General features: G+C 38.4%; 8 protein-coding genes, 1 non-coding gene and 1 pseudogene across 10 annotated transcripts; 4 read left to right on the forward strand and 6 right to left on the reverse strand.

Annotated features, from left to right (window-relative positions):
* Nucleotides 1-2,720: 2,720 nt before the first annotated feature.
* On the forward strand, nt 2,721-4,946 carry LOC106413131. The gene has a single exon (XM_013853962.1). It carries the CDS (start codon nt 2,721-2,723, stop codon nt 4,944-4,946), a length of 2,226 nt encoding a protein of 741 aa, XP_013709416.1.
* Nucleotides 4,947-5,192: 246 nt separating this feature from the next.
* LOC106356001 (uncharacterized protein At4g04775-like) lies at nt 5,193-5,626 on the reverse strand. Its single transcript, XM_013795854.1, has 2 exons — nt 5,507-5,626; nt 5,193-5,417 (listed from the first exon to the last, which is right to left on the reverse strand). Exons 1-2 carry the CDS (start codon nt 5,624-5,626, stop codon nt 5,193-5,195), a joined length of 345 nt encoding a protein of 114 aa, XP_013651308.1.
* A 693-nt stretch (nt 5,627-6,319) lies between these two features.
* Nucleotides 6,320-7,533, reverse strand: LOC106356002. The gene is made up of 3 exons (XM_022689465.2): nt 7,217-7,533; nt 7,069-7,150; nt 6,320-7,003 (listed from the first exon to the last, which is right to left on the reverse strand). Exons 1-3 carry the CDS (start codon nt 7,531-7,533, stop codon nt 6,320-6,322), a joined length of 1,083 nt encoding a protein of 360 aa, XP_022545186.2.
* A 62-nt stretch (nt 7,534-7,595) lies between these two features.
* On the reverse strand, nt 7,596-10,011 carry LOC125576361. 2 transcript variants are annotated; one of them, XM_048736264.1, is made up of 3 exons: nt 9,715-10,011; nt 8,590-9,440; nt 7,596-8,512 (listed from the first exon to the last, which is right to left on the reverse strand). In XM_048736264.1, exons 2-3 carry the CDS (start codon nt 9,436-9,438, stop codon nt 7,793-7,795), a joined length of 1,569 nt encoding a protein of 522 aa, XP_048592221.1. In that variant the 5' UTR covers nt 9,439-9,440; nt 9,715-10,011; the 3' UTR covers nt 7,596-7,792. The 2 variants fall into 2 exon arrangements, with proteins under 2 accessions (XP_048592221.1, XP_048592220.1); XM_048736263.1 differs by having other exon boundaries at nt 8,590-10,011.
* Nucleotides 10,012-10,185: 174 nt separating this feature from the next.
* Nucleotides 10,186-11,210, forward strand: LOC106357312 (pathogenesis-related protein 5). Its single transcript, XM_013796994.3, has 2 exons — nt 10,186-10,317; nt 10,424-11,210. The coding sequence occupies exons 1-2, from the start codon at nt 10,269-10,271 to the stop codon at nt 11,113-11,115; spliced, it is 741 nt and encodes a 246-aa protein (XP_013652448.1). The 5' UTR covers nt 10,186-10,268; the 3' UTR covers nt 11,116-11,210.
* A 135-nt stretch (nt 11,211-11,345) lies between these two features.
* LOC106357311 lies at nt 11,346-13,402 on the reverse strand (annotated as a pseudogene).
* A 917-nt stretch (nt 13,403-14,319) lies between these two features.
* TRNAD-GUC lies at nt 14,320-14,391 on the forward strand. Its single transcript has one exon. It is a non-coding gene; the product is annotated as a tRNA-Asp (tRNA).
* A 1,059-nt stretch (nt 14,392-15,450) lies between these two features.
* On the forward strand, nt 15,451-17,055 carry LOC106354523 (protein BRASSINAZOLE-RESISTANT 1-like). Its single transcript, XM_013794477.3, has 2 exons — nt 15,451-15,965; nt 16,097-17,055. The coding sequence occupies exons 1-2, from the start codon at nt 15,708-15,710 to the stop codon at nt 16,745-16,747; spliced, it is 909 nt and encodes a 302-aa protein (XP_013649931.1). The 5' UTR covers nt 15,451-15,707; the 3' UTR covers nt 16,748-17,055.
* A 30-nt stretch (nt 17,056-17,085) lies between these two features.
* Nucleotides 17,086-18,988, reverse strand: LOC106354524 (probable GMP synthase [glutamine-hydrolyzing]). The gene is made up of 4 exons (XM_013794479.3): nt 18,499-18,988; nt 17,880-18,021; nt 17,636-17,777; nt 17,086-17,552 (listed from the first exon to the last, which is right to left on the reverse strand). Exons 1-4 carry the CDS (start codon nt 18,857-18,859, stop codon nt 17,289-17,291), a joined length of 909 nt encoding a protein of 302 aa, XP_013649933.1. The 5' UTR covers nt 18,860-18,988; the 3' UTR covers nt 17,086-17,288.
* Nucleotides 18,989-20,024: 1,036 nt separating this feature from the next.
* Nucleotides 20,025-23,292, reverse strand: LOC106354520 (J domain-containing protein required for chloroplast accumulation response 1-like). The gene is made up of 9 exons (XM_048736266.1): nt 22,702-23,292; nt 21,701-22,179; nt 21,236-21,630; nt 21,043-21,145; nt 20,894-20,943; nt 20,748-20,813; nt 20,587-20,664; nt 20,337-20,513; nt 20,025-20,244 (listed from the first exon to the last, which is right to left on the reverse strand). Exons 1-9 carry the CDS (start codon nt 23,139-23,141, stop codon nt 20,206-20,208), a joined length of 1,827 nt encoding a protein of 608 aa, XP_048592223.1. The 5' UTR covers nt 23,142-23,292; the 3' UTR covers nt 20,025-20,205.
* Nucleotides 23,293-23,453: the final 161 nt, after the last annotated feature.

The following is a 23,453-nucleotide window of genomic DNA, read 5'->3' on the forward strand; positions in this document are numbered from 1 at the left end:
GACACTGGCTCAAGACATTCTATGGCTCCAGTATTGAGTTAAAAGTATCAAATTGAAGAAAAAAGAGTATACATCTTTCTTATCTACCCTTAATTGTTTGGTTGTTTTGCTATCGTTTGTTGTTTGTTTGTCAAATTATAGAGATATAGGAATAAAAGAAAGAAAAGATCGTGGACTAAGAAAGAAGATCATAGATAGTGGGAGTTGTTTCAAGAAACCGCTGATAAGTTTTTTAGTCGTTATCTCCTTTTAAATAATTTTTTCCTAAAATTTGTAAACATTGCTTATGTGTCATAATTCTATTTGTCAAGTGACTTGTGATTTAGTATATAAGGGATGAATAATATCATTTTCAGTTTTTAAAGATCTTTTCAAGTATTCTGTTTTTAAACACTCCTTGCATTGTTGCATTGCCCTCGGCCAGAAGGCTTGGGGCGCAACTTGCGTTCAAAGACTCGATGGTTCACGGGATTCTGCAATTCACACCAAGTATCGCATTTTGCTACGTTCTTCATATACAGAGAAATAATTTTAAAAAAATTACGGAGAAAAGATTCTTGTGCTGTCATTTTTCATTGTTAGTTCTTTATAACTTATCAATCGTATTACATGTTGCTATCTTGATTAACTCACATATTCAATTAACTTAATTGCATTTTGGTTGCGTCTTTCTCTTTGTGTCCTGTGAATCCCACTGTTAACATCCCTTTGTGTAAACGAGAATCTCTTGCGTTTATTGAGTTAAAAACAACAACATTTCAGTGATTTCACTAGCATTTATGTTGTCAAAAGTAAGAAGCATAGAACTCATTTTTGTCCCAAAAGGATGATGCTATCTTCTTTAATTAACTGCTCCATTAGATCAACTTTCCAGGAAAAGCATATATATAGCATCTCCTGTTTTATTTACATGACCCTGCTTGGTCACATGTCATCTTATCTTCTTATCTAGTTGTCTGAGTAGGTGCAAGTGAGATCAGGTTAGTTTCTTTAGAACCAACTTTGAACCTTCTATACCTTTTTTTGTTGGGAAAGAGTCGAAGAAACTCAAAACCAAACCATGTAATAGATACATTTTGCTTGTCATAATTCATCAAACCCACTTAACTAACCTACAAACCGTTCTTATTTCATAAACCTTTTTTTTTGCGTAAATTCTTGTTCATAAAACTTCTACAGCTATCAATGCTTGAGAGAGAGAGAGAGCTACAGCCATGACCGCAAAAAATGCTTAAGATCGTGTAGACAATGTGATCTCGAGTGAATAAAAAGGAATTTTCGTTTATTGACCCATTAACATATGTATAGCCACTAACTCAAGGAAACCTAATCGTCACGATTTTAAACCAACTCTTTTCTCCTACACAAGTCAAGTCTTCTCAACATATTGAATCTAAAATAAATATCTCGTCTCAAACTTTGCTACTTCTGAGCCTGTTCATGAATTCAAGAATTTTGTACTACATGTTAGTTGTTTGCTCTTTCCCAACAAAACAGATGATATGTTTTTATGTTTTAATGATTGGATCTCATGGCATGTTTCTTAGAAACTATCGGAAAATACTGTAAATAAATAAATTAACTAATAAAAAGAATAATGAAAACGTTAAAAATAAAAATCGAACAACAGGAAAGATGGGATCATGGAAAGACAGTTTCTACTTCCGCGGGATGTTGTGGGTTGTTCATTCGTTCTTATTTAACGAAATTTCATGCGAACGTGTGAAAATGGTTAATTTGCTTAATACAGTGAGCAGTTAATAGGGCATGCTGTTTCACCATTACTGTCCACTTGATATTCATTTTTTTTGTTGAATCAACTTATTAATATTCATGAATCCGTAATAATGACCCACTTTATTTTCTTTAAACCGTCAATGTAAAAATAAATTCATAGCAAATTTAACGCACGAACGAACAGTTATACTACCAAAATAAAGAAAATTCAAGAGCCAAAGAAGATGGGCTAACAAAAAAAAAAGGGAAAATTGGGAATATAGAACAAGTAAAGTAAAGTATTGTCCCCTTAGAACAAAATCATTTTTTGTCACTTTTGGACATTCACTACCCTTTTTGTATATAAAAATTCATATCAATTTTTTTAGAAAGCAAAAAATTCTGGAAAATTGTATATTTGATGTAGATAAGCAACTGCATAGAAGAAAAATAAATTTGTATTCAAAAAATGTTTGAATAATAATTTCAAAAATGGGGTAAATGGGTTAGAAATGCAGATCTACCATCTACGGAGGTTTAGAATATATAATCTAACAAAGACATAGTGATCTACCTGTCGTAGCATGCGCAATACACCGAAAACATAAATAACTACTAGGGAAGAATATAAATTCCTCGTTTCCTTTATGCTCTACGTAACTGGTAGATTTGATGCACTACAAAAACAAATTAACCTACTAAGGTAGGAAATGCATTATTCGGATTGTATTTTTGTCTACACCGGTGGTATACAATATTCTACCGGGCCTTCTAATTTCTAAGTAGACAGAATGCAAATTCTACCTAATAAAATTACAAAATCCGAAAATCTAGCCAAAAACGGTTAGGAAATATACAGAAAATCTTTTAAATGTTTTTAATTTCCTTTTTTAATTTTTTTTCCTAAAATCTTGTCATCTTCTTCAACATACCACGATTTCTAAAATTCAACGTGGAAGTTTTCTTCATTTTTTAGTTCTTTCAAACTTTTGTCATTCTAAAATATGAAGATTAACGTATATGCTTCATGTGGGTTGTGGAAATCGTCTCTGAACAATGGATGGGGATTTCTTGTCGATGAAGCAAAAGGAGGCAGGTTACTTACTTTGGACACAAGTTCAAGCTTTGAAAACCTAAAGGTTATGGTGTGTGAAGACTTTGGAATTGATATTAACATGGTCAATATCGAGCTGAGTTATTTACCTTCTGATTTGATCAATAGCATCTACTCACCCCCTGTTATCATCACCAGTGAAAGACAAGTTCAAAATTTTCTGACATATGTAAAGAACAAAGCTTCGACGCAGTTGTGTGTGAGTACTCAACCCTCTAACATAGCGGAAGGAGGTACGGAGTCGCATAATAGAGAGGAAGCGCCAATGGAGTCCGACGATTCAAGTGATATGGATTCAGAAGAAGATGTTGAGGTACCTGACACTGAAGATGACAAAGAGTGTGACAAAGAGAAGATCAATGAAGATGGTGTTCGCTTTTCTTTGGTGGATGTTGTGAAGAAGGGTCAATCTTTTACTTCCAAAACACTTTTGAAGGCAACATTCGAAATATGTGCAATGAAAAATAATTTCGACTACGTGGTTGTCAGATCGGATAAAAAAGTGTGGTATATTCGTTGCTCAGATGATGATTGCACCTGGCGTGTTCGTGCAGAGGGCTTAACAGGCTCATCGTATTTTATCATCAAAAAGTATGTACCTGATCATTCATGTGCTGCATCCAATAGGAAGGGTTCTGTTAGGACAGTTTCTGCAAAAACAGTGGGCACTTTGATTATGCATAAGTATGAAACTGCTAAAGAAGGACCGAGATCGGATGACATAATCCAGTATATGCGTATGGTACATGGAGTTGAGATATCCTATTCTTTGGCATGGGATGCCCGTGAATATGCAATCAACGCAGTGAAAGGTATTCCAGAGAAAGGTTACGAAAAAATTCCTAAATACTTGCATATGATGAAGGAAGCTAATCCAGGCTCACACACGTTTTATGAAAGGGATACAAAAGGGAGATTCAAATTCCTCTTCATCTCGTTTGGTCAGAGTGTTCGCGGTTTCTATGCTGCAATTCGAAAAGTTATTGTGGTGGATGGGACGTTTTTGAAGAGCAAATTCAAAGGAGTCTTACTAGTTGCTACTGCATTAGATGGAAACTCGAGTTTATATCCTATTGCCTTTGGAATTGTTGACTCAGAGAATGACCTCGCGTGGAACTGGTTTATGAGACAACTTAATATGGTCATTGCTGACGACCATTCTTTAGCTTTTGTGTCTGATAGGAATTCCTCAATTGCTAAAGCTATTGCGAGAGTGTATCCGCAAGCTCATCATGGAATTTGCATTCACCACTTGCTGAATAATGTTGTAACATATTTCAGCGGAAAAGGTGTGGCTGGTTTGGTTGCAAAGGCTTCTAAAGCTTATCGAGCCGCTGATTTTCGTAAGGTCTTCACTGCTATTTTTGCTATTAGTCCTGAAATTGGTCAGTATCTCATAGATGCCGATGTGAGGAAGTGGGCTCGTTGTCAGTTTCCGGGTTACAGATATGATATGAGGACTACTAACCCTGCGGAGTCGATAAATGCAGCTTTGCGTACGCCTAGAGAGTTTCCAGTGATACCTTTGTTGGACAGCATTAGGGAAATGATGACTCGATGGTTTTTCAAGCGTAGAACTTTAAGTTCTAAGCATTCGAAGCCACTGACCATTGCCGTGGAGAAGAAGATTGACAGAAGGATTGAGAAGGGTAAAACATTTAAGGTGTTTCCAGTTAGCGATCATCGGTTTTTAGTTCAAGGTGACACTTTCGACTGCTCGGTAGACTTGGTCAGACGCACGTGTTCTTGTGGGAAATTCGATCTGATGAAAATCCCATGCAGGCACGCCATAAAAGCAGGCTTCAGTGTTGGAATAAGACCACACACACTCACAGACGACATGTACACTACTGCCTCATGGCGCTCGGCTTATGAAGAAAGCATAAATCCTATTAGCGTCCCTGAAGATACATGGAAAGTTCCATCTCATGTGGAGAAGTCGAAAATGCTTCCTCCAGAGAGTAGACGAGCTGCGGGTAGGAGAAAGAAACGCAGATACGAGACAGCCGAAGACAAGATCCGTTCGTCACAAGGAACTCAACGCTCTACAGTTCGGAAATGCAGTCGATGTGGGATTGAAGGTCACAATAGGAGAACATGTGATAGAGCAATATAGGATTCTCAATTCGTTCAATGCAAGTTATGTTTCAGAGACTGTGTTTTTCCTTTTATCTCGTTTTATGCAAGTTATGTTTCAGTATTTTCATGTTGAATTTTATGTTTAATAGACTATGCGTTTTCTTCTTCAGATGATGATTGGAAGTTGTGTTTCAGTTTGTTCATGTCAAATGATCCAATAGGTTTTGCCATTAGAATTCAATAGAAGTTTTATTTTAAAATGAAACAGAGAACCATTACATTATCAATCACGTTTGGACCAGAGACATAAAATAGTGAGAATGGATCCTAAACAACCTACATCGATCGAATTCTTATGTTTCATAACTTCCTCCTCAACTGTCTTCTTCATGGAACTTCTCAGATCTTCAATTTCCTCGCTAATTCTCGTCTGATGCTCATCCATCCTCTGAATCTCATCTAACAGAGCCTCGTCTACCCACTTAAAAATATGGTTTTCGTTCTTTCTCTGTTCGAAAACACAAAAACAAGTCAATCTCACATCTGTTTATTCTTCGATCATATTGAATAATGATGAATAAGTAATTAAAGATTTACCTGTATACCAATCTCGCATCTGAAGAACCGTCTGTATGGGTTCTCTTTGGTTTTTGAAACATATGTGACAATCCCCTTCCCACACCAGCATCTGGAAGGGATTCCTTCACTGTGATTCATGTTCGACATTCTTTGTTCAGAAGGAACGAGAAGTTTTTTTTTGAGATGTAGGAGAAACAAACGATGGAGTATGTAGGGTTTCAGGCCATTTGATGGTCTTATATAAGATTTTTTTAGGTCAAAAGTTCTTACACTCTGGTTTGATTTTAGGGTAAACGTAAAACGTGTTTTGAGTAATAAGATTTCTCGTGATTATTAAGAATTATTTGTGATTTATAAGGTTTGTGTGGATTCATTGGGTTACCTTCGTTTGTCATACTTTAGTAGCATTTAGGGCATAGATAGGGGTTCAAATGGTTTGTGATTCTTTAGTGGCATTTAGGGCATCGATAAGGTTTCAAATAAAATTTGTCTTGATTATTAGATTTTTTTGTGATTTATAAGGTTTGTGTGGATTCATTGGGTTATGCTCGAGGTTAGAAATTGATATGAATTTTTAGGGCATAGATAGGGGTTCAAATGGTTTGTCACAACAGTAAAATCAAGCAATAGTCCGATCTCGAGATTAGAAATTGATATGAATTTTTAGGGCATAGATAGGGGTTCAAATGGTTTGTCACAACAGTTAAATCAAGCAACTAAATATTTCAAATAAAGTAAAAACTAAAGAGTAACTACAAGAATCAAAGTCAAGAGTCAAATAAGAGAGCCAATACCAATCTATTCCTTAACAAGTAATAAACGAAAGCTACTTCAATCAAGTTCCACTAGAGGATTTGTGATCAACTTCGGTGGAATGTATTGTGCCATTCTCAAAATAAGTTCAGGATCATTGGCAGCTTCCCATAGGTCGTAAACAATCTTTTGGCGCGCTTCTCGAATGTTGCTGTCATTCACCAGAGAGAAGTCCAAGCCTAGAAGATGACATTCAATGTGCTTCAAGGCATATACTCCACAATCACTGCTACTCTTGTTTAGTAAGTAGGGCATTGGGGCGTAACTGACAGTATACTGCTTGACCGTGAGTTGCTGCCGACTCTTTGAAGAGTGAACACATTTGACAATTCTAGGGATGAGAATGGCAAATGGCTCTACTTCCTTGTTGTATTTCAATCCCTCACAGTCAAAGACCTCTATCGACCGAGAAACAAAGTTGACACACATAGAGATCCAGTGTTTACCGACATTAAGAGGCACATACATGCGTGTGACGTCAAGATCCCACATCAGTCCTGTTCGTCCGTGTGGTGGAAGTTCACCAATGCCGTACCGGTGAAGCAATTCTGATACTTTGAATTTCTTCTTGTCCTTCCGAAACTCTTCGAAAGAGGTCTTCATTTGATTACTGAACATGCAGCTCATGAATGCTACTTTTGTTGGTTCCCATCGTCGCAAAGTAGTCCTCTCAGTGAATAAGTACATCATAGCATCAATTTCCTGAAAATTTTATAATAGATTGTAAGTCGTGTAATGAAAATATTAAGGAACAAATTTAGACTCACGTGATTCAAAAGCCATTCTGTAGGTCCCATGACGCGTGCTGCTAACACACTTGTTAACATAGAAGGTCCAATTTTCAGTTCCCTGCAATGCAAAAGTCAGTTCAAAATGATACAGTATCTAACGTGTTGAGAAACAATATAAACTTACTTGGAAGTTGAGGACCACTCAATTATTTTGGCCCATGCATCCTCAGGGACAAACACTAGTGAGTGATCAATGTCATGCACCCGGTCCTCAAGTAATTCCTCATCTTTCAGAGTTGGTGGTTTCCAATTCGGAGGCTTAAATGAAGACAGTGGAGTAATCCATTCTGCTGGTTCGTCGTCCTTGATTTTTTGTGAGGGATCAAAGCCTTTAACATGTGATGCTTGAGAAAGGTTTCCCACGGCGTCTTGTAAAGATTCTTGCGTCCCCTTATCTACATAGTTCGATGATTGTGACAAATTCTTCAAAAAATCAAACATGTCATCGTCATCAGTTTTAAATTCCTGTAAATAAAGCCAAGCATAACAACATTAATAGCAAATAGAGTCAACATAGTGACAAAATTACATTACAAAATAGCCAAGCCAACATGTCATAGTTATCAGTTCACTTCATAGCAAACAACAAGATACATTACAAGCCGATATGCAACATAGCACAATACAAGGATATTACAAAATAGTCAAACCACAGAAACACTTACAACCGAAGATGATTCGTCCTACCTAATTCAAAGCTTCATGTTTTGGTTACCTTTCTTACTGGCCGAGGGCTACGACGAAGCGGAGGAGGATCAACACTCACAGATGCCTTGCCTTTGCCTTTTCCCTTTGCTCCTGAAGGACCCGGACTCTGTGATGATTTCTCTTGCTCTTTCCCAAGTGTTGCAGAAGGACAGGGAATCTCAGAGGCTAGGTCTCGTCCCACAAAAACTGAAGGACCCGTAATCTGCGACACTGTTGCCTTCAGTTGAGCCATCTCATTGTCGACCTTGTCAAAACGCTCTTGTATATCCTTCTGCAGCAGCTCCTTAAAAGAATTGAAAGAAGAGTTGAACAAACCTTCAATGAAGGTCTTCATATCACCGGAGACAACACTGTTATGTTCAGCCGCCCTTTTACAAAGAAGTTGTTTCTTTCGAGACTCGACACCAGGATCAATAAGCTTACGCTTGCCCCTTTTTGTAACAACACCCGGTTCCTCTTCAACAACAGTCGGTTCCTCCACAGGTGTTTCTGTGACATTTTCAACTTCAACATCCTCTTCTGCGTCAGATAACTCTATATTTGGAGGCAGAGTCTCAACTTCCCAAGTGAATTGCTTCCAGTCTTGTTTGGCACTGATCAGAGCAACAATGCGATTGACTCTTTCGTCATTCTTCTCATCTTCCCTAAAGAACTCAGCATTATCAGTTGCATCCAAGCTCCCAGTAGATGATATAAACGGGAACAACTCTCCCTGGGAATAAAAAACGAAACAGTAAGCTTCAGTTGTTCGATTATAGAACTCAACATTAATATAAGAAATATAACTACCTTATCAAAGTTGGACTCTAGGCTGGTGATATCTTGATATGATACTTTTCCACTTCCTTTCCAATTCCTACATCTCACTTTCGTCACATTGTTTTTGATCTTTTTACCCACCATAGAACCGATGTCTGGGATTGCCTCCATAATCCATATCTGAAACGCATATGAGAATCCATCCAACACATAGCTGTTCTTCAGATGCACATCTTCCCTTGCCTTGAATATTGATGCAAGCAGCTCATCATACGCGCGAAGACCCCAAGGATACATCCTCATTTTCTCAAAATCCATCACCAAACGGATGAACTCGTGAGGGATAAACACTCTCAAATCCTTAGCAATGAGGAATCCATGTATAATACACAGATACACTAGTCGCACCCTGTCCACATACGTCCACTCCTTACAGACTTTAAGGAGCTCATCCCTTATAACCAACAAGTTGATCTTCTTATTTTCCTTCAGCACAGTGCTCCAGAACCCTTTATCACTCTTCCAGTTATTGAAGTCTACGTCGGGTTCTTCTTTGAACTTCAATCCAGTCACAGCATAAAACTCTTGCATAGAAAACCTGAGAGGCCTCTTTGCAAATAGAAACCACAATTCGTGAAGCTTGGAAACCTTGAGCTGCTTGCATATGAAGCTGTGAATAACCTTCCCTGAGTAAATAAGCTTGTTCTCTACTATTGCCAGAATCGGACCAAAGACAGGGTCTTTCAAAACTTCTTGATACTCATCCCTGAGAACCACCTTCAGCGTCCCCAGAATCGTGCGTCTACAGGTGTTGTTAATCTTATCAATCTTGGTCTCAGCTCCTTCTTCAATAATGCGTTTTGGAAACTGGTAATCCATTCCTATAAAACATGAAACAGAAAACATCAACTCATTAGCCTTTTAAGTCCATTACGAATTCAAAACACAAAGCAAAGTCAATACCAAACAAAAAAAGAGTTCAGAATCGTATAGAACAAGAACTACAATGACCTCACAATCAACTCAACCCACAAACGAAAATCAAAACCATAAACGCGAATCGATTTGTATTTTTAAACAATTCAACCTCTTTATACTACATACACGTAAACGAAAACGAAAAAAAAAACAGAAAGGGGATTTCCAAACCCTAACCTTCAATTCCTTGTAATCGATGGTTCAAAAGAGTACAGACGACAGAAGGAGGAGGACGGAGAGATGTGACGACGCGTTCGTCGTCTCCGACGAACTTAAACGGACACAATAGAGAGAGAGAGTCGACGGTGGAATCGCCTCTGAGTTTTAGAAAAGGGGAGTCGGAGACAAAGAAAGTGATGCGTCTTTTTTACTGAATCCAGGAATTTTTAACTTATTACTTTTAACCTATTTTATTAAAAAGGACAAAACAGGTTTTTCATTTTTTTTTGTTCTAAAGGGACAAAGATTGAGTTTTTTATTGTAAGGGGACAAAGATATGCTTCTTTTGTTCTATATCGGCAAAATTCTCAAAAAAAAATCACCACGATCACTTTCTTTTACCATAAACTGTAATTAACTCATCAAAATAATAATTAATGAAAACATGATAGCACTACCCTCGAACCAGCACTTATAAATAGAGGATCGGTGCGAGTAACGTACATTCATCATCAGCATTACAATCACATTCATAATCGTTACCATCCACATCACATATAAACACACAAAAGATGGCGAATTTCTCCAGTGCTCTCATTCTTTTGTTCGTGTTCATCACAAGTAACAACAACAACAACACTCTCTGCTCTTGCTTTCTTCTCAGATAGTTTTATTTTGTTTTTGTTTTTATTATGTTGTATTTAACAATTTTATTCGGAAACTGCAGGCGGCGTTGCTGTTTCCGCCACCGTCTTCACTTTACAGAACAGCTGTCCTTACACCGTCTGGCCCGGGATCCTCTCCGGCAACAGTAACACCCTCGGCGACGGCGGGTTTCCCTTGACTCCAGGCGCTTCCAAACAGCTAACCGCTCCTCAAGGATGGTCAGGCCGGTTCTGGGCTCGCACCGGCTGCAGCTTCGACTCCTCCGGCAACGGCAACTGCGTCACCGGAGACTGCGGCGGCGTCCTCAAATGCATCGGCGGAGGAGTTCCTCCGACAACTCTAGCAGAGTTCACCGTCGGAACAGGCGTCTCCGGGAAGGACTTCTACGACGTGAGTCTCGTCGACGGTTACAACGTCGAGATGGGGATAAAACCGCAAGGAGGCTCCGGCGACTGCAAGTACGCCGGCTGCGTCGCCGACGTCAACGCGGTTTGTCCTAACGAGCTTCGGATCGTGGATCCGAAAACCGGAACCGTCGCGGCGTGTAAGAGCGCTTGCGCGGCGTTTAATTCGCCGGAGTTTTGCTGCACCGGTGCTCACGCGACGCCGCAGACTTGTTCTCCGACGCGTTACTCGGCGATGTTTAAGAACGCTTGTCCTAGCGCTTACAGCTACGCTTATGACGACGCGACAAGTACGTTTACTTGTGCCGGGGCTAACTACTTGATCACTTTCTGTCCCACCCGGTCTTGAAAACCGGTTGTTCCGGTTTAGATTCCGGTTTGGTTGCTGTTTCATGTTTCTTTTGCTTGTTATGTACGGAAAGATAATGACTTTGTTTCATCCTATTTCATTTTAAAGATTTTTAGTGTAGTTGTTACACATCTCATTTGCATTGTTGATTTCATTAGTATCTTTTTTTTAATTATTGATTTTGAAGACGTTTTGCAGTACTTACATACATGCTAACATCAATATATATATGGACAAATAAAGATGGATGCTTTGATTAGAGATTAGAGGGCTACTTCGTTTTTAGGTCATTGCTGCTTGATGTACTTGCATGAATGAGCAATAACAACATCTACTATTAACACATGAGACAGCTTTAATTTACTACTATACTCAACGTTTAAGCCATGGAATGGTTAAAACTATTTGACCGCAGATTGGATAAGGTCCAAAGGAGGTGGGGTTTGTTAGCCTATCTAGGAGCTTGTTAAGATGAGTGTTTCTGATGTTCTTTTGATTTCCACCTGCAAGCCTTCTTCATTCCTTTTGCAGCTTGAACGAATCCCACAATAACCTGAAGCTCATCCATTTCCTATAAACCAGAGAGGAGACAAATATCACAAATTTATTGTAGCTTTTTGGCCCTTTTGATTTCAATTGTTAGAAGAAGAGGGGATGTTTACCTGAGACATGAAGTGTCTCTGAACAATGTCAAGTAGTTGCTCTATTGATGGATTCGGAAGTGCATCCACCTTACAAAAAGGGAATCACATCTTGTCAAAACTAAAAACTCACTTCCACAGTTTTACCGGTTAAAACGTCAAGTAGTTACTCTTGACTCACAAGGTTAAAATGTTGTATATATCTCTGTAACGCAGGCATATCCAACTTGCTAAGATCAACCTTCTGTGGAAAAACATATATTTCCTCAGTAAGTAACCAGAAACATTAAAAAGCATATACCATAATTTCCAAAGGCATTACCATGTTCGCACGAGGAGTAATAATACTCTGGCTTTTTGAGTGTGAGTCACAAGATAAGGCTTTGCACATTGTCTTTTGTGATAACCGAGCTGATTTGTATCCTCTCTGCTTCGACTTATGAGTCTTCAAAGTGTCTTCAGATGCTGCAAGAGAGACAATCAAAGAAGATGTCTTAACACACACTCAAGAACATGTCTTTACAGATTTCCGACAAGGAAACTAAACTCACTCATATGAGAGGGATTATTCCATTGTATATGCTCGACTTCAATATCATCGTCTTCTTCGTTCCCTGTAGGAGCTTCAATGACACTAAGTGCATTCCGCTGCAACTTCACTTCGATTCCATTTGTCAAAACCTATAAAATGTAAAGCATGCATGAGGAATGGGATTAAAATCAGTCAAACAAGTCAAAAGCTTGAGCTTTTTTTTTTTGAGAAATGGGAGACAAGAACTGGTGGGATTTTGATAATCTATATTAGTAAAATAATACGCATTGGTTATGAAGAAAACGTCTTAAAGATATACTACTAAAACCGGAGAAACGGTGAAGTGAGTAATGATCAAAGAAAGGAGTTATAATTATTTTTTAAAAACTGCAGCCTAATGAAATTGAGAACATCTGTAAATTAATATTAAATTAATTACAAATAAAACAAATCTAAAAGCCAGCTTGAACCCACAAAAAGTTGAAAAAAGGAGAAGGATTCACACGAAATTTTAGATGAGAACAATGGAAAAAGAGAGTTAAAACAAATATAAAAAAGTGTAGATGGTTATATTACGATGCGATTTTAGAATAAAGTTTGTATTTTTATGGACAAATCAAATCCCATCGGTTTGGTCTTTTCGCTTTTTTCTTTTTTACCTGAGAGTTGATCCGTTTTGAATCAACAAAAACATCAAACTACCATTGATTCTGTATTTTTTTTTTAATGAAATCGAACAACAAAGACGTAATAAGACAAAATATGTGAGAAGGCGTGATGATTGTTTCTCACCAGCCAATGCCAACCACCGAGTCCGACGGCTTTCTTAACGACTCCTTGAAGACCGACGAGAACTGATTTCGTACGGTTGTTCCCGGTGACGACCACTTTCGTATGACGTGGAAGCACCGTTAGCTCCTCCTCGCTGCTGCAATCTCCGAAGCAGCTCTGTAGCTGAGAGAATCCTCCATTGGAGTTATCATTAGCTTCCAGCATTTTGTTTTCTTTCTGAACAGAACCACCAATCTCGAGTTTCACGATCTGTGAAATGGAAGCTGACGCATTATTGGGAGGATTGAGCAGAGAAATTAGGGTTTTTAATTGTGTGAGGAAAAAAGACAGAGGAGGGAAAAGCAGAGTCTATAGTATGAGGGGAGAGGACGATAGCGACCGCCCTCCTAGCTCAATCACCAATGATGTTCAGCCACGTGGATTTTGTACTGCAATTGAAATTGAGCGTTTTTTCTTTATTTTAGATTTGTCTGTTCTTAATTATTACACCTAAGAATGGATATGTTTACTAAAAACATGACTTGAGCTTTTATGTCATGGCATAGCAGGCTAATTAATTTCCGTTTATAGTGGTTTTTTTTTGTCAATAACATGCTATATTTTGTTACTTCATTCAAGCTTCTAGGTACTAATTTGTATTGGACTCTTAAAAATGGATTCTTTCCTTTCTCAGAAAATAAAATTTTTAAAAATTGTTTTGGTTAAATCCTCATGAACATTTTAGGTTCTTATTTGTACTGGAAATCCGATTTTTGTATGGTTTTACAAGAGTTAAAAAAGAAGAAGAAAATGAGGGCCACAAATTAGTAATTTTTGTGTGTAATGTATACACGCGATCGACGTGAATCTGAATTGTTGACTGATATTTGTGTAAAAAAGACAGGCCTAGAGGGCCCATTCAATCGTGTAATTACGACAGTACCCCCTCACTTTGTGTGTGGAGTTCTTGTTTTTTTTTTTTTTGAAAAAAGGGCAATGTGGAGTTCTTGTTCCAAAGACAGTTCCATGAATTTGAAATATTTTTGAATCACTCACCCACGACTGAATTTAATACCTTGCATCGTATAATGTCCATATAAAACAATTAACTAGAACCAAAAGTCTATTTATGGAGTGATTCTTAAGACATGTTAGCTTATAAAATTACTAATTGACAGATAAGAGAGGTTAACGAAAGAGGTAAGTGTGATTTACGTTAAGTTTGTTAAGAAATCAAACATTCAGACAGCTAACATCCGAGTCGTTGTAGTATAGTGGTAAGTATTCCCGCCTGTCACGCGGGTGACCCGGGTTCGATCCCCGGCAACGGCGTAATCTTTTTTCCCTTATCTGTTACTGAACCCTCTCACTCATTCCAAGAGTTACCTTCTTATATAGACTTGTTTAGACGTTGCACGCGCAAATCTACACTTAATAAATTAGCATCAGAATGTTTTTAAAATTCACAAATAAATGAATTATGACGTCTACCATGTTTCAGGAGTCAGAACTGCACAATCGTTGGCAAGAAAGAACCTCCACCTTCATTCGTCATTCAACTACGTTTCTAAAAGTAATCTCTGCCAACATTTTAAGATTACAGGCAAATATTCTTAATATTATTATTATTCTTCTTTTGCATAAAAAATTCCTATAAAAGAGCTTAATTTAAGATACTCGCGTGTAAATATACTCAACGGTTGTTCGTTGGAAGATTATGCTGTTGGGTCTTGCTGTGGGACACAAATCGTCAACCCCCTCTGCTTCTTATGTTCAAAGAAACTATACAGATGATATTATAAAAATGAAGGATCCACCAATTAATCCAGGTATTTTTATTTACCAAATAGCTACTTCATTTCAGAAGTAAACTAGATGGTTCTGTTAAAGTTCCACAGTGGGCGATGTAATTTCGTATAAAATACATAAGAAAGAAGGTAACGGATCAAAATATTTTGCTTTGTATCATGGTAAAAAAAGTAAGAAGGTTATAAAAGTCAAAAGTAATGTACGATAACCAGTTCAAAAAAAAAATGTACGATAACAACCAGCCAGGACAAAAAAAAGTTATCAATTTTTTATTTCGAGAGTGAGATTTCCATGCCAGAAAAAGCCCAAAAACTTCTTTAAATTTAGTTTATCATTATCTTAAAACACGGCTTTAATCATTTGTTGTGTTAATAATAAACTTATTTCATTGGTTTCGATAGGAAAGAAAAACCAATCAAATGGTGTGTGTTTGGGGGACCCACCTATGTCTTCCCGACACCTTCTCTGTATTTATTTTGTTCACTAGTCATTTACACACACACACACGCGCTCTCTTATCCTCTACACTAAACCACACACCTTGTTAATATAAACCGCAGCTAATCTCACCAATGTCAAGACAAGTGGACAAGTCTTTGTAATAAAAAACAAATACTGTTTCTGAATGTGAACTCGCGTACTTGAACACACGACCCCAATTTATATCCTTTTTTTTTAATAAATTAAAAATTGTAAGAAGAAAGAATTCTTCATCGATTCCAGCGAAGGTAAAAGCGTATTCCTCGTGAGCACTACTACCTTCTCACTCCTCTTCCTCATTCTTCTTCTTCTTCAGTCTCCCTTCACACAATCTTCATCACAAAGCTCCAAGCTTTCCGATGACGTCGGATGGTGCTACATCCACATCAGCAGCAGCTGCCGCCGCAGCAGCGAGGAGGAAACCGTCGTGGAGGGAGAGGGAGAACAACCGGAGGAGAGAGAGAAGGAGAAGAGCCATAGCAGCCAAGATATACACAGGTCTAAGATCACAAGGCGATTACAATCTCCCCAAACATTGCGATAACAATGAAGTCCTCAAGGCTCTCTGTGCTGAAGCTGGTTGGGTCGTTGAAGAAGACGGCACCACTTATCGCAAGGTCAACACTTTTTTCTCTCCAGATCTGAGTTTAAATCTGATTACTTAGATCTGATTCTTGGAAAATCTCAATCAGTTGTGTTCTGTTTCTTGGAATCTATTGATGTTTGTTTGTCATTTTGAGTCGTACAGGGATGCAGCAGGCCTCTACCTGGTGAGAGTCCCATCCCTTCTTACCAAGTCAGCCCATCTTCATCCCGTGGTGAGCCCAACAACAGCTCCACCACCTTCTTCCCCTTCCTCAGAAACGGCGCCGTTCCATCCCTCAGAATCTCAAACAGCTGTCCCGTTACTCCACCCCTCTCGTCTCCATCTTCCAAGAACGCTAAACCCTTACCTACATGGGACTCTATCGCTAAGCAGTCCATGGTCAACGCTAATAAAAAACAATCAATGGCGTCCTTTAACTATCCTTTCTATGCGGTTTCTGCACCTGCTAGTCCCACCCGTCGTCAGTTCTATGCTCCGGTTACAATACCTGAGTGTGATGAGTCTGATTCTTCCACTGTTGACTCTGGTCATTGGATAAGCTTTCAGAAGTTTGCACAACATCAACAGCCATTCTCTGGCTCTATGGTGCCGACTTCTCCTGCGTTTAATCTCGTGAAACCTCCTGTGCCTCAGCAGATGTCTCCAAACGCTGCGTTTCAAGGGATGATTGGTCAAAGCTCTGAGTTTAAATTTGAGAGTAGCCAAGTTAAGCCGTGGGAAGGAGAGAGGATACATGATGTTGGTATGGAGGATCTTGAGCTTACTCTTGGAAACGGCAAGGCTCGTGGTTGATTTGTGAATTTTGAGAGAAAGCTATTCTTCTTTATAGAGTATATCATTATCTTCTTTACTTACTATCCAAACATGGGGGGCTCAAAGCCTTTCTCCATGGAAAGCATTGGAACTTGGGAGTGTTAGTGTTGTTTGTTTGATTCAATTCATGAATTTGGCTTTAAAAAAAAAGCATTATTTGTAGATAAGACTGTTATGTGCCCTTACAAAGGCTACAGTGGCTGTAAACCGTTGTGTCTTGTCTTGTTAAATTTGATTAATCATATGTATCTGCTTCTCAACATCAAAGATCCGATATTTGCGGAACATGTGTATTTTTTTTTTACAAAATTTTAAAATTATTTATTTCCTTGCAATTCAATATTATTTTTTTTTGTCAAAAACTAAATCATATCATCATTAGACAAAGCTAGCTAGAAGAAAAAAACACAACCAATCAACACAACTAGCTACAAATGCTACATTTCATAATGATACAAACAAACACTTGTAATCATAATCTTCTTAATACTCCATTAGTTCACGTTGCTGAATAAACAAGTCAGGTCTCAGTCTCGGCATTACATTCTTGGTATCTGAAGCAAGATGTGAGATGATCATTCACAATGCCAGAGACCTGCAAGAAGGAATAAATAACAGTAGGACCAACGCAGCGGAACCCTCTCTGCATCATGTCTTTGCTTATGTACTCTGCCTTTGGGGACTTAACGGGTACTTGACGGCCATAGCGGTATCCATTTCTTAAAGGTTTGTGGTTCACAAATCTCCAACAGTAGTTGCTGAATGATCCAAACTCTTGCTTGACCTGTTTTTCAATTTACAATCTATTAAGTCAATTTGTTCATAAACTTCTTTAGCATAACACACACAATCTATCTATCTATCTACCTTGAGAACTGATTTTGCGTTATCGGCAATGGCTCGCAGTTTCTGTTCGGACAGAACAAGACATCCGTTTACTTTAAGAGACATCAACCTCTTCTCTGTGAATTCTGATATAGCTAACGGATCAAAATCCTCAAAGAGCTTCCTGCAAAAAAAAAAAAAAAACCAAAATCTTATGTTCTTACACAAAAAAGACAAAGGAACAATCTTTCTATATATTCCATAAAAATTAGAATCAGAATATTACCTAAAGGCATCTCTTTTGTGTAGAATAGAAGGCCAGCTAAACTCAGCTAATGCTTGTGAGAACACAAGCAGCTCGAAGAGTTTCTTGTCGTCACGAACCGGAACACCCCACTCCTCATCATGAAACTTCACGTAGATCGAGTCTGTCCATCAAATCATTATCACTATTATTATCAACCGCCCAAGTAAAAAACTTCTGTTTCGTTTTTGTCATTATTGTCAACTACAACACCTAGTTATTGCAGGGTGCAATTAATATGTTGTTGACATGTATGAAACTGATTGTTACAATGTTACTACCAGTAATCTTTTTAACTCATATACTAAAAAAAAAACAATTTTTTTTTGTCAATACTCAAGAAAACAATTTACATTTCGAAATAACATACAAAAGATTAAATGTGCGAGAGGGACAAAAAAAATCTCTACTTTGGGTAAAATGTTTTTTTTTAACAAAGAACACAAAAAAAACAGCACCTCCTCGTTATTCACGAAATTATTGAGTTATTTAAAAAAAAACAGTATATTTTTTTGGCAAAATAAACAGAGGAAAATGTGAAAATTTTAAATTAAAGTTAAATGAGGCAATTGAGGAAAAAAAGTTGTCAGACAAAACAGACCTGAGTTAGGTGTGATCCAGTGGCATCTCTTGACCGGTCCCGGACTCTCAGGAAGAATGTCACCAACGGCGGCGACACTGTTCAGCTTCGTCACTGATCCGTTCCGTTTCGACGGAGTTATCATTTTCTTAGAGTCTGCCGTCTTCACCGACGAACGCTCCGAGGAAGATGTCGTTGAAGATGAGTCATCAGTCGAGGCTGAGAAGTTGCTCGTCGCCGGAGATTTCATCACTTGCGGCTTCTTCTTCTTCGCGGCGATCTCTTTCGAAGGTTTGACTCTGTTCCCGGTCGAACACAGGATGGCTCGTGGCTCGACAACCATTGGTTTAACAGGAGAACGAAGCTTAGTGAGTGCAGACATCTTTGAGGAAATGTGAGGGTACAATGGGAAAGAGAAAAATTGAGAATTGATGATAAGGAATGAGATGGGATCAGAGAGAGAGAGAGAGGTGGAACAGAGTATGAGGTTTTTAAAAACAGAACGGTAACAAGAGAAAAGGACTTTAAAGAGGTTGGATGTAATGAAACCGGTAATAGCCGGTGAGTGTTTTGATTGCGTGTCGGTAGTTTTTATCGTGTTGCTTCAGAAAGAGACACCGAGAAAATGGTTAAAGGCGTGAGAATTACGTTTTTTTTTTGTGTCATTAATGAACTGATTAAGTTTGCCGCGCTTTGTCATTTAGAATTAAAAAAAAATAGAGTAGTGGGGGTTAACTGTAGACTTTTTAGGGAATAAAAGGGGGTTAAAACTTCAAAAACATGTGTTTTGGGGGATGCACCAAATGCTTTATGAGTTTGACCCCATATACAGTAAAAGTTCAATGAAACAAGTACATTTATTTTTTACTCCAACCTCTAATTAACTGCTCCAGTCGCTCGTGCTCAATCACAGCTTTTGGCTTCGTTGAAGAAGGGCAAGTACAATGATTGTAAATAAACTAATTTGATTTGACCCCTCTCTCTCTATCTCTTTTTTCTTCGGTGGTAAAATTGTGTTATTATTACTTTGCGATGTTCATTATTCATTATTTGTACATTATTTATTTCAGTGTTTCTTTTGCAGTGTTCACCGGTTAACCCAAAAAACTTTACAAACTCTACAAGAATAGATAACACAAAGAAAACCTTTGATTATTTTACTAGTTGCCATATAACCTTGTAGCATAACCATATATAACTTCTCTCTTTGAGGGACTAATAGAGTGTTTAATGGTTATTAAGAGGTGGGCAGAGAGTCAGGCTCTGATTTGGTGAAGTGTGTGGTGTTGGCACACGAGTGAAGGGCGCAACGGGAATTTGAAAAAGCTTTAAGTAGAAGTTAAAAAAGTAGCTTACCGTTAAGTTAAAGAATCGTAAAAGCCATCTCATCCCAACACCAACTCCACCTCAACCTCACCTTGCGGTGGCCTGCCGTTTCTTTTACCTTTTCTTTCTAACGGCTAACCACTAACTCCTCTTTAATGGGCTTAGCCCAACTAATTATGCGGCCCTAACTCCGTACTTAACTCTTTAAAAGCCTTCCATAATTAACAAGAAGATATCTCTCATCACCAACAACAAGCAAACAAAAATTGGTACAAGTAAAACCTGTGAGGCTGTGTGACAAATTTAATTTCTGCAACATCTTTTGTATTCAGAACCACAACTGTACACTTTAATAACGCTATAAGCCTTTGTGTAATAACTAAAAGACTAAAACATTTGTCTTTAAACCGGTCCGAGAGTGTTGAAATGGTCCCATGCTTCCTAACAGATTTAAACCAAACAAACAAAAGAGAAAGGACTTAAGATACCAAAATAAAATCATCATAAAAACACTTATTAGCTTGTGAGCCAACCTGTAACAACTCGAAAACTTTCTCAGCCATGTATTTCTGGTTTGCAGAAGCACCCTTCTGTTGCAACTTATCTGGATGAAGGATTAGTAATGCTCTCTGGTATGATTTTCGAACTGCGTTTCCTTCGATCATATCCATGAGAGGAACCGCCTTCCATCCACACCCGGGCCATAGAATCTGCAAAGTCAAACAGTCCATAACTTGTCCAAATACATAGTCTCAATATGTTAGCCTGTAGTTGAATACTTACATATTGCAGTGTAGACAGGAGAGACCTAATGTTTCCACTCTTTCCACTTGACCACTTGCGTATTTTAGCATCGATGTTCTATACATTTTTTTGCATTTTGTTTTGAGTTTTTTATATGAATAAAAGATTATATATCTTTGTAGGTGCAGTAGTATTATTACCTGGAATTCTTCAGCATTATTTTTTGTTTCTTCCATTTTGTTCTCATCTTGTGTTATATCCTCCACCTATGCAACACATCACAAGGAAATATAAAAAAACTAAAGATTGGTGAAAACTTGAAGGTTAAAAGTGATGTTCTGCTTACCAGGAAATTTACATGGAAGGGCTCGTCTATATCCTCTGAGGTAACATGTGCTGACAGAAGAAGAAGAAAAACAGATGAGCTCAGATGATATTTTAGTTATGTAGTGTGAAAAGAAGGTTTTAATCAGATACACCAATCCAAGAACCTACCTGTGCTAGGTTCCTGTTTCTCCTCTTGTTCAGTAACACCACTAGGCTTACTACTATCTGCTACCTTTTTCTGAGTTGCCTGTGAAGGTTTCTGATCCTGATCCTGCATGAGTATTCGCAAGCAAGGAGTCAAAAACCACAAAACACAGTAAAACATATATATAGGAAGATCTTGATTTACAAAACCACAAACCATGGCGGGTGTAACTGGAGTTGATGTCTTTTGTTGATCAGGAACCTTTGCAGTTTCTTTGGCCTTAGCATCGTCTTTATTGGTATCAGTCACGGGAACTTCTTTAGCTCTCCATCTAGAGCTTTGCCCAAGAGGTTCTCCACCTGCTCCAGCTGAAGCTCCTTGACTGAAAATCTTAACAAAGTCCATCACTTTCCCTTTGGCTCCATCTTTGCCAACCTCTGGTGCTGAGGATGCACTTGCGTAGCTGGATGTATTATCAGGCATGGGGCTATCAACAGAACTTCTACTGCCTTGTGCTTTCTTTTTGCTTCTTGAATCTCCTGCATGGCTTCTCATGCTCTTCGCTTTGCTTTTACCTTTTCTTTCTTCCTTCTCTAACTCTATTTCCTCACCTGCAATGACAAAAGAACTTAACAAAGTCCACAAACCAAACAAACATACCTATGTCTTAAAGAAACCAACCTTGTCTCTCGTCCTTAACATCTAAAAATGAATGTTGAGGTTTCACATTAGCCTCATCAGGAGCTTTCGACACATTGCTAGAGAAGGCTTGTTCAGACATCTCCTCTTCTTTCTGAACACCAGGACGCTTTTGTGAGCTTTGTCCTTCTGCTTCAAACGAAGTAGGACGCAAATCACTAGGTGTCGTCTCTTCAGCTTTAGCCATAGAGCTCAACCTAGAAGTGCCCCACATGGCAACAGGAACTCCTTTATTAGGCCACTTGTAGATAGAGAAGTGAAACTGCCTCACTTTCCCATTAACAACCTTTGGAGCAACATAACCATCTGAATCCGGTTTAGCAGTAGAGTTCACCATATCAGCACTGCTTGAAGTTCTTGACAAAGGAGAGCTCGAAGCAGCTTCCTTGTTCCTGCTTAAACTCCGAGCAGCTGAACCAAACGTAGGCATCTCTGTCCCTTTGATTAGTTTTGCAGGAAGACTGAGAAACAAAAGTCAATACTCAAAACTACAAAACAGATCATATTTTGATTGCATCACCAATTTACGAAAGCCAGTGAAAATATAAGACCTGAACTAGACCTCGGCACATTTATCCAAAACTGAAAAACCGAACCGAACTAGACCGATAAAAAACCGAAAGCGAATCAAAATTTTCAAATATCCAAACAGAATTTATAACTAAAAAACATATATCAAACCAAAACCGAACTAATGGATACCCGAATAATAAAATACAATTTTTATATTTACAAAATTAGTTATGTTTAGCTTTAAAGTAAACAAACATCCTGATACTTTCTATAAATCTCGGACTTATCTATAAAATTTACTCGATTTAACCAAAATTATACGAAAAACCAAAACCAATTTAAACCTGAAATAACTAAATCGAAATCAAATCTGAGTTTCATAAATAATCGAACGAATTCTATCTCTAGAATTTAAAAAAAAATTCCAAAACTGAATTAACCGAACCAAAACCAAAATGTGTAGGACTAACCTGAACTGTGCAGGAAACGAAGTCCCAGGAGGAGACTCGACTTTGTGAGGGATAGGACGAGCCGGGCTAAGGATCCGAGAACCCGGAAGTGATGACCCGAACGTTTCTCCTTCGTTCTTTACCTTCCTCTGCGGTGAAGAAGATGATGATGATTCATTCACTCTGAAGATATCGTCGAAGAAATCATCAGCAGTGAAACGACGACGGATGGATGACGGGTCTTCACCGAACACAGGCTTCTCGTCTCGGAGAATCAGCGCGCTGTTGTCGACGATGACGTCACGCCGCCTGATTTCACTGAAGCTATGTCTACCGGTGGTTTCAATAACTTTGGACCGTCTTTTAGGCGGACCACCAAACACATCCCTGAAGTCTATGTCCACGTCATCGTCCCCGGCGGGATGACGCAGGAGAGGCGGTGAGTTTGGTAGTGTCTGCATAGTGTGGCACAAATGAGAACTTTGACAGAGCTAACACACGGAACAGAACATTGTAGGTTAGTTGTTTCAGACAGGATGTAAGGTAAGGGTGGGGTCCATTTGATTTGAAGCCACAAACAAAAGAGTGTTTGAGTTATTACAGAGAGGAATCTTAACGTCTTCTTTGTTGTGGATAAAACACATATAAGTCCAAAGCCTAACACTCTCTCCCTCTCTCTCTTCTTGCTTTCTTTTTTTGTCTCTCTCTCTAATTTTTTTTTTTTGTGGTCAGAAGATAATGCATGTTTGGTCAGTTAGGCTAAAGACCATAAG

The sequence above is a fragment of the Brassica napus genome, chromosome A7 (genome assembly GCF_020379485.1).
Source record: "Brassica napus cultivar Da-Ae chromosome A7, Da-Ae, whole genome shotgun sequence".
Lineage (NCBI taxonomy): Eukaryota > Viridiplantae > Streptophyta > Magnoliopsida > Brassicales > Brassicaceae > Brassica > Brassica napus.